General features: G+C 48.9%; 1 protein-coding gene and 1 long non-coding RNA gene across 4 annotated transcripts in view; one reads left to right on the top strand and one right to left on the bottom strand.

Annotated features, from left to right (window-relative positions):
• Positions 1–4,602: 4,602 nt before the first annotated feature.
• On the bottom strand, positions 4,603–9,349 carry LOC120371726. 2 transcript variants are annotated; one of them, XR_005584545.1, is made up of 2 exons: positions 9,217–9,349; positions 4,603–6,718 (listed from the first exon to the last, which is right to left on the bottom strand). It is a non-coding gene; the product is annotated as an uncharacterized LOC120371726 (long non-coding RNA). The 2 variants fall into 2 exon arrangements; XR_005584546.1 differs by having other exon boundaries at positions 9,171–9,271.
• The window catches only part of USP13 (ubiquitin specific peptidase 13), a 77,789-nt gene continuing 75,098 nt past the window's right edge, over positions 7,265–9,955 (top strand). The window contains exon 1 of one of the 2 annotated variants that reach the window (XM_039487849.1): positions 7,265–7,615. In XM_039487849.1, the coding sequence (XP_039343783.1) occupies positions 7,460–7,615 (156 nt within the window). In that variant the 5' untranslated portion in view covers positions 7,265–7,459. The remainder of the gene's footprint in view (positions 7,616–9,955) is intronic. The other variant, XM_039487848.1, reaches the window with a different exon arrangement.

The following is a 9,955-nucleotide window of genomic DNA, read 5'->3' as shown; positions in this document are numbered from 1 at the left end:
GGCTACATATTATTTACGTTATATATTGCTCTTTTGCCTTGTGACACATGAGGCAACTCAGTCTTTCCACCTCCATCTGTCTAGTGCCACATTTCTTGCTACATTTTAGTCTTTTTCCATGACAGCAGTATTTTTCCTCATTGGTTTTGTTATATGTCATCTGTTATCCTCTTTTCCGTCTTCCACCAGGTAATATCCAGTCAAGAATTTGACTAGGAGCACAATTTTTTGACATCCATACAACATGTCCAAACCACTTCAGCCTTCTTTCTTGAATCATTATCTGTACCGTATGCTGGTCAGTCCTTTGTAACAGATCAGCGTTGTTTACTTTATCACACCAGCAGACACCAATTACTCTCTGCAAACATCTCTGATGGACTGCCTTAAGTTTCCTGTTGTGGTTTTCTAGCATTTACAAAGTTTCAGAGGCATATAACAAGGTTGGTATCACAATGGCATTGTCTCTGTTTATCTTGGTTTGTGTGTGAATCTCATATTTTCCAGATATTCATCAGTCTCAGGCTCCATCTACCTTCCCAGTTCTTGCTTCCAACTTATGGATTTGGCCATGGGCGCTAATTGTATTTCCAAGAATGACAAACAGGTTAACCATGCTGTATTATAAATTACTGATCACATACACACCGTCATTCCTGTCTCCTCTTTCAACAATCCTAACTTTTTTGGGGGGAGGGAAGAGTTCAGAACTCAAAGGGGAAGGCTTTCAAAAGCATCTAAAGGATTTAGGAACATAAATCCTGGGGCTCCTGCTCCTATCCCATGTGTGCTTTTGAAAATCTCCCCCAAAGTTTCTAGATGGCAGGCTTATGCTCTATCATGAAACTATATATATTTTTTCTTGCATGGGAGGGACTTGAATGGACAAATATTAAAAACTTAATTTACTCCACAACTGATATATAATTCAGCATTTATTAATGGAAAAAAAGTTAAGTATTAACATTCTGTTCTCAAAAGGGAGAAGCTTTCCGATTTTATCAAAAACTTGGTAGGTGAAAGAGAAAAGTAGACAATTGGTTAATGAAAGCTTTTTAAATAGATGTCTGTAAAGCAAGAAACAAGGTAAAAGGAACTGTATTGATAAACATCAGTTAATAGTACACATTGAATCGATGTCAAAAGAATTGATTGTCTTCAACTGTCTGATTATGCAGCTATTTGAGGGTATAAATTTAAACATTAAATGGGAATGGCTGAAGAGGAACAGTAGTTTTCTTTAAGAACATAATATAAGAACGACCATATTGCATCAGACAAATGGTCCATCTAGACTAGTATCTTGTCTTCTGACAAAGGCAGGTGCCAGATAGTTCAGAGGAAGTAAACAGAACAGGACAATTTTTCAAGTTACCCATCCCGTCCTCCAGTCCCAGCTTCTAGCAGTCAGATTTAGGGAGAACCAGAGCAAGGGGCTGTGTCCTAGACTCTCTTGGTTAATAGTTATTGATGGACCTATCCTCCATGAACGTATCTAATTCTGTTTTGAGAATCAGTTATACTTTTGGCCTTCACAACATCTCAAAGTAATGAATTCCACAGGTTGACTGTGTTGTGTAAACCCAGTGCCTACTATTCTTGCCACTAGGGGGAGGTATTTCCTCAAAGTCTGATGCCACACTTTTTAGTTTACTGTACATGTATTCCCCTAGTTTTTAAACCCCTTACCAGCAGTGGATTTTTTAAAAAGTAACTCTCTCTCTCATTTTGGCATCTTGAAGCCATCAGCCATTAGCCACTCTGAAGTCTCCACTTTTCTAAACAGAATAAGCCCAGCTCCCTTAGCTCTGTCTTATATTTTCATACTACTGATCATCTTTGGCAGTGTCTGCTGCAGCCTTCCTGAGACAATAACCACCTGAATTTGTACAGCTGACCAACACTGCATAGAATATTTCAGATAAGTACAACCTTGTTTGCCATTTTATGTCATTGCAGAGTATTGGAAAGGTTCCCATTGGTTTTAGTGACCTTTGGATCAGGCACTTTTTGCTCTGCAAGTTTTATCACCTTAGGGTTAATAAGTAATAATTCAAATACATAGCTCTGATGTAGCGCTTGTCATCAGTAGATCTCAAAGTGCTTTATAAAGGTTAGAAGGCTTATCCTCATTCATATTACCTATATTTATTGTATTATGAATAACAGCGGTCCTAAGACTGACCCCTGAGGCACTGTGCTCATAAGCCTTTTCTAGTTTGAAATACATCCATCTATGGTGACTCTCTGTTCTTGCTTTTGAGTGAGGCCTGGTCTATACTACAGAAGTTATGTCAACATAAGGCAGCTTTACATTGACCTAACTCTAAGCATCTATACCAAAGTGTAGCTCCCACGGATGTAACTCGCCCGCTGCACCAACTTAATAACTCTACCTCCTTGAGAGGCGTATCACTTAGGGCAACATAGGGTATCACAGTGCTAGTGTAGACAATGCATTACTTATGTTGAATTTAGTGGCCTCAAGGTGTCCCACAATGCCCCACCGTGTCCACTCTGGTCAACGTTTTGAACTCCATTGCCCAGTGACCAGGTATGCAGGAACATACCCCTCCCCTTTTAAAGCCCCTTGAATTTTTAAATTTCTATTTCCTGTTTGCTCAGTGTGGAGAGCTCACCTAGCAACTCTCAAGCATGCCTAGCAACCACCCAGCTGACCAGGCTGGCTCCAGGTTGTGGACAAGCTCCTGCCTGGAGTACACAGGAGGTGGTGCATCTCCTGGGTCTGTGAGAAGAAAAGGCTGTGCAGATACAGCTCTGATAAAGCCATTGAAACATTGATATTTATGAGCAGATTGCTTGTGGCATGGCAGAGAAGGGCTACAAGAGGGACATGCAGCGGTGCCGTGTGAAAGTTAAAGAGCTGCAGCAGTCATACCAGAAGGCCAGGGAGACTAACAGTTACTCTGGTGTAGAGCCACAGACATGCCACTTTTATAAAGAGCTGCATGCCATCCTTGGCGTAGACCCCATGACCACTCCCAAGAATCCGGTGGATACTTTGCGGGAGCTGGAGTCATAGGCCCCTGAAGTGAACAGTGAGGAGTAGGTGTTGGACAAGGAAGAGGAGGAGGAATATGGGGGCCAGGAGACTGAGGCATCCAATGGCACAGTGAGCCAGGACCTGTTCTTGACTCCAGAGCAATCCAGCCAGTCCCTACAGTCCAGCACGGGGAGAGCCTGATGCAGGGAAAGGAACCTCTGGTAAATATGCAATTTGCTTTGATATTTGAGGAACATATCTGTTCATTTGCTATTTTTTCATAATGTAATCTTTTTAATCATGAAGAGGTAGTGGAATAAACGAGAGGTAGAATCACTATCTGCTTCTCATTCCCTGTACAGTTAGGCAGAGAGGGGCCCTGTAGAACACTTTATGTCCACTGGGGTGTCCTGTGAATCCTCCTTAAAGACCTAAAGGAAAGTTTCCTGAAGGTAGTCTGCAATCTTCTGCTGAAGATTTCTGGGGAGGGCTGCCTTATTTCTTCCATGGCAGTAGGACATTTCCCCCATGCCACTGAGCAATTGCTTCAGCAGGCACTATTGCAGCATCAGGTTTGCTGTGCTTGCAATGTTAATCACAACAGTGCAGAGCTGTGCAGGACCCATGCTTCTCACAGAGATGGCAGATGCGTGGGTTAGCAGGGCTTTTGAAAAGAGGCATGAAACATTATGGGATGCAGATAAAATTATGGGATGGAGAAAACTGCATCATGGGACATTGAAACCATGTTCCCAGTCACCCCGCATAACTTGATTGCGCCTATAAGGCATTGCAAATCCTTTCCAAAACACTCTGCCGCTAGATGGTGGTGAATTGCACAGTGGGATAGCTACCCATGGGACACTGCTCTCTGCAAGCACTGGTAGTGAGATTGTGTACCACCAACACACACAGCGTAGTGTCTACATGCAAAAGTGATTTAATTACTGTGGCAGCTGTATGTCGATGTAACTTATGTCAACTTATTTTTGTAGTGTAGACTTGCCCTCAGTTTCTTATCTAACATCCAATGGGCTTGTCTACACACACGATGCTTCAGTGTAGACACTACCTATGCCAGTAGCTAGGTTGATGGAATAATTCTACCATCAACATTACACTGTCTATAGGGGGACTTAGGTCAGCTTAACTATACCACTCAGAGGGGTGGATTTTTTCACACCCCCGAGCAACGTAGTTATGCCAACCTACTTTTCTAGTGTAGACCAGGCCAACAGTTCCTCTAACTCCAAGATTGTTTGAGAGAGATTCTGATTTCAGGCCTGGTCTATGCTAGAAAGTTAGGTTGGTTTAACTATGTAGGTTGGGGTGTGAAAAATCCACACCCCTGAGCGGCGTAGTTAAGTCAGCCTAAGTCCCTGTTTAGACAGTGCTAGGTTGATGGAAGAATTCTTCCATTGATCTAGCTACTGCCTTTCAGGGAAGTGGATTACCTACACCAATGGGAGCATCCCTTTCATTGGAGTAGGTAGTGTCTACACTGAAGGGCTACAGCAGTGCAGCTGCAGCAGCGCAACTGTGCCACTGTAGTGTCTTAAGTGTAGACAAGCTTTCAGGTACCTCACTGTAAATCTAGAGTAATTCTGTGCACACATTCCACCATACGTATTTCACACACAGTTCCCAACATCACCAATGGATAGTTTGTTGAAAAAAGGACCACATACAAACTATAGCAGTTAGCCCACACTAACCCTGTCACAGCTCTATTTCTTTATCTTTTGATCTAAATGCTCTGATTTCACTTGAAGAGGCTTAGTGGTTTCTGTTCTCTTGCTGTTGATGGGTTTTTAATGGTTTATTGTGTGTACCTTTGAAAAACTAATTATTTCAAATGTTTTCTGCAATTTGCTGCTACTCATCTTTCTGCTCCTGTTCTCCAACCTTTATAGCGTCATTGCTGTCTTTCTCTACCTTATCAATATCCCTTTCAAAATTAGAAAAAGCAGAAATGAAGTGAAAGAGAAGGATAGTCCTGTGGTTAAGGATCTGGACTGGGATTCAAGGAGGTCTTCCTGCATGACCTCAGGAAAATAATTTAAATTCTTGGTGCCTCACCTGCCCCTATGTCAAATGGAGATCATACTACTTCCTCGTCCCTATCTTGTCTATTTAGATGGTAAGATCTTATATATAGGTACAGTCCAGCCCTGATTTCTGCACCCTTTATTCAACTTTGCAGTGTTTGCAGGGTAGGTGGCACCAGCTTCTTCAGTAAAGAGTCAGGACGGCAGCATCAGTCAGAATCAGCTGTATTAGTGAGAGAGTCATTTCAAGATGCTCCTCAATTGTCCATCCCTTGAAGTCCCTCTTCCATCTGAAGAGGGTCAGGAATTTCCACTACAGCCTGCTTCCTTCAAGCAAGAAGAGATCCCGTATCACAGTCCATGTGCTGAGAAGGCATCAGGGGTTTGTTACATCACTTTTGAGTTGCTGAAGACGGGTGAGAGCATTGCTGTACCATAAGCTTTTCTAGGCCATTTGGCATATTATCATCCCCAATGACTGGAAGAAGGGGATTACTCTGTTCAGAAAGGGTGATAAGGTGAATGTAGCAACTGTAGCAGTATGATGCTGTTGTCTGTTCCACGGAAAGTCTTTGCTTCCATGTTAAGGTCTCAGCTCATCAATGCACTTTGTGGCAAAGCCCAAGATACTCCGTGCAGCTTTAGATCTGGTCAGTCCACTGTTAACCAGCTCTTTACCTTGAGACAGCTTTTTGAGAAGATGGCTGGATTTAATAAGCCACGCACAGCATTGTCTCTAGACTTCTATAATGCCCTTGATTCAGTAAATCAAGCAAGTTTGTGGGATCCAATGAGGTGACTTGGCATCCCTGGGACAACAGCATCATTGATAGGAGAGCTCTATAATGGAATGGAAAGATGCATTCGCGTCAATGGCAAAAACACAGCATGGTTTCCTTTCTCCATAGGAGTTGGGCAAGGTTGTGCTCTGTCACCATCATCATTCAATATCAGCACTGACTGGATGATGGATAAACTTGAAGAGGCAGGAGTTGGAGGGGTAAAGCGGAATGCCATTCTGCTTTGAGATCTCTAATATGCCAATGACATTGGCTGGCTCAGTCTAGTGAACCACTGCGTCTGCTGGCCAGTCTGGTGAGGCACGAAGCAGCACACGTAGGTCTGGTTATTAATCCAGATAAAACCAAGTTCCTGGCCATGACCATCAAGCAGCCTCCAGTTCCAGATTACAATCTGCTTGGTATTAAACTGTCTGGGTGAGGCATCGTAATAGACGGTGCTGGAGGGTGCTCTAAAAAACGAGGAGACTTGTCTATCAACAGCTACTGACGTGTTACGGCTCCTTTAGCAGCCTCTGTGGGGATGTTGTGATTTCAAGCTTGCTACGAAGCTGCAGATCCATAGAACCCCAGTTATCCCAACTCTGTTGTACCGACGTGAAATGTGGGCACCGAGGAAGGCTGAAGAACACAGGATTGATGTTTTCAATTCTCACCGTTGTTGCCAGCTGCTTCTTAGTAAGTGGCAAAACAACAACAGAAATCAGGATATTTGATGCCAAATCCACCAACTGCCTCCATCAGCACTGCCTCATGCACAGAACAGGGCGCTCAGCTCTGTACAAGACACATGAAGACCGTTCCTGGGCTTGCAGTCAGACGTAGAGGAGGCAGGATGCCTGGCCCAACCTCCAGGTGGGAGTAAACTGAAAAAAATGGTCAGCTCTAAGTTCTTTAACCTATAATATTTGGTTGCCAGAATCAGCCCTTCCTCTGCGGCTGACGTTTTACAGCAGGGCTAACAGGGTGGAAGAGCCTTGTCTTTCCTGGAATTTAAAGCCAGAGGGGACCACTAGAAGGAACATATAGCTTGACCTCCTGCAGAACATGGCCCAACAGTCCTATGCTTCCCACCCAGTGCTTCCCTGGGCCCGGGTCAAGGAGAGATGTAAGGATTTACCAGCCCGGCTGGCTGGCTGCTGGGGAGGAGCCTGGGGTTGGGGAGTGACGGGGGACAGTTTTTATAAGCCCCCTGGAAAGAATTAGACAGATTCTATCTAATGTCAATGGGCCCAGCTTCCCCTCAACAGCTTAGGGGAAGGGAGCTGAAGGATTCCCAATCCCCTGCCCCAGCCTGCTTCCCATGCCCCTCCTCCCCTCCTTGCTGTCCACCCTCCCCTCCCTTCCCAGCCTCTCCTGGCGCTGCCCTCCCTCCATCCATCCTCCCCGGGGCTCCTCCTCTCCCCCGCCCCCGGGTTCCCCCCTCGCCAGGACCCCGGGGCTTTGCAGCTGGGGCCGCTCCCGCTGCCCTTGGATTAAAAATAGCATCTTCCCCGCTCCGCCCCCGGGCCCGGCTCAGGCCGCCTCTCCGTGCCCCGGGCCCGGCTGCGCTCGCTCTGCCTTCCCCTGGCTCGCGGGCGGTGCGGCCGGCCGGCCGGCGGGGCAGCATGCAGCGGGCCGCGCTGTTCGGCAGCGGCAGGGATGCGCAGATGGCGGCGGGGGACCTGGGGGAGCTGCTGGTCCCCTACATGCCCACGATCCGCGTGCCCAAGTCCGGGGACCGGGTCTACAAGACGGAATGTGCCTTCTCCTACGAGTGCCCGGTGAGTGCAGTAGCCCCGCCGGCTGCAAACCCGCCCCGCTGCACCCCCCACCCCGGCAGGCAGCAAACCTCCCACCCCGGGCAGGCAACAAACTTATCCCCGCGCCTTCCCACCCCGGGCAGCAAACCTCCCCTCCCCAGCAGGCAGCAAACCTCCCCCGCCTTCCCCCAGGCAGCGAACCTCACCCCGGGCAGCAAACCTCCCCGTCCGCCTTTCCCCAGGCAGCAATCCTCTCCCCCTTCCCCAGGCAGCGAACCTCTCCTGAACCTCCCCGCCTTTCCCCCAGGCAGCAAACCTCCCCAGACAGGCAGCAAACCTCCCCTCGCCTGCCCCCAGGCAGGAAACCTCCCCACCCCGTCTTCCTCCCAGGCAGTGAACCTCTCCCCTGGCAGGCAGCAAACCTCCCCTCAGGCAACAACCCCCCGCCGGCAGTCAACAAACCTTCCCCGCCTTCCCCTCAGGCAGCAAATCTCTTTCCCCGCCGCCTTCCCCAGGCAACAAACCTCTTCCTGTCCACCTTCCTCCCAGGCAGCAAACCTCTCCCCAACTTCCTCCCGGGCAAGCAGCACACCTCACCCCTGCACAGCCAACAAACCTCTTCCCCAGGCAGGCAGCAAACCTTCCCCTCCGCCTTCCCCTTGGGCAACAAACCTCTTTCCTCCCCGCCTTCCCCTGGGCAACGAACCTCACCCCCATCTTCTCCTGGGTAGGCAACAAATCTCTCCTCCTGCCTTCCCCTAGGCAACAAACCTCTTCTCCCCCTCCCCCGGCAGGCAGCAAACCTCTTCTCCCCCAGGCAACAAACCTTCCCCCCCAAGGGCAGGCAGCAAACCTCTCCCCCTCCCGCCTTTCTTCCCAGGCAGCAAACCTCCCCTCTCCTCTTCCCCAGACCGGCAACAGACCGCCCTCCCCTTGCCTTCCGCCCCCCTCCAGGCAGGCAACAAACCTCCCCCCCTTCTCCCCCCTGGGCAGGCAGCAAACTTCCGCCTCCCCCACCTTCCCCCCTAGGCAACAAACCTCCCCTCCCGCCCAGCCAGAAACTTCCCCTACCCCGGCAGGCAACAAACCTCTTCTCCCCAGGCAACAAACCTCCCCAAGGGCAGGCAGCAAACCTCTCCCCTCCTACCTTCCCCTGGGCAGGCAGCAAACCTTCCCCCACCCTCCTCCACAGACAGCAAACCTCCCACTCCTTCCCCCAGCAGGCAGCAACCCCATCTTCCCTCCTAGGCAGCAAACCTCCCCAGCAGGCAAAAACCTCCCCAGCAGGCAGCAAACCTCCCCCAATCCCGTCCTCCCAGGCAGCAAACCTCCCCCCTGTCCGTCCCCCGGCACACTCCCACACCCTGCTTCGTTGCCCGTCTGCTGCAGCCTCCCTACTGCCGTTACCCCACCCACAAATCTCCCCCTTTTCCCCTGCTTCCTCTACCCCCCGCCCTCACTGCAAATCTGTGGCAGCCCCTACTGCATCTTCCCTAGGCTGGAAACCTACCCCTTCCCAGTTGCAAACCCCCCGCCCCCCAGCTTTCTCACTCTTTTCCAAACCCAAGCAGCAAACCTCCCATTGTTGCATGGTTATCATCCTCCCTGTTCTCCCACTCCACCTGCTGCATTTTCCTCTCCTTGACTGCAAGCCCCTCAGATCCCCCTTGGGTAGCCCCCCAGGCTCCCACTGCCTCCCCAGTGCTGTAACCCAGGCTCTCAACCATCCCCTTGGGCTATTAACTTCCTCCTCATCCCCAAGTGCAAATCTGCTTCCTGACTGCCTGGAGGGGTGGGGGAAGGGATGGAGTTGTCTGTCTTGGGAGCAGCTGAGCTCAGCAACATTTGAATTGTGTGGGTGGGTGGGGAATAGATGGGAAGGTGCCAGCTAAAGTCTCCCTGCTGCATGATTTCAGAGGCATTGCAACGTGCAAGGGGCTTTGAGATGCATGTATTATTTTAAGTAGAAAATTAGTTTTAACTATCTCTATTTCCAGAGCAGGGTTTCTGGCTGCTGAATGTAGGCTTCCTTCTTTGCAATCCGGCTTCCCTCAGTCCTTGTGCTCCCCAGGCTGGGGTTTGTTTTATTTTCCAATCACAGGCCTGTCCTGATTTATAACTGGTCTGTTGCAGCTGAATAGATCCTTCAGCACAAATCAGTGGCAGATTGTGTGAGGTGCTAAAATTTCCTACCCTTCCCCCCAAAGGGAATTTGACATAATTGATTAGACCCAGATTTCTTTTTTCCTGGGTGATTTTGCTATTTTCTGGACCATCCAGTCTGTGCAGGTCACTTGCAGGGGTTATCTGGGTACATCTCACTTAATCACTTCCCTGATATTGCAAGGGCTGCAGGCTTTA

The sequence above is a fragment of the Mauremys reevesii genome, linkage group 9 (genome assembly GCF_016161935.1).
Source record: "Mauremys reevesii isolate NIE-2019 linkage group 9, ASM1616193v1, whole genome shotgun sequence".
Classification (NCBI taxonomy): domain Eukaryota; kingdom Metazoa; phylum Chordata; order Testudines; family Geoemydidae; genus Mauremys; species Mauremys reevesii.
The sequence above is the reverse complement of the archived record's forward strand: the minus strand, read 5'-3'. Positions and strand labels throughout refer to the sequence as shown.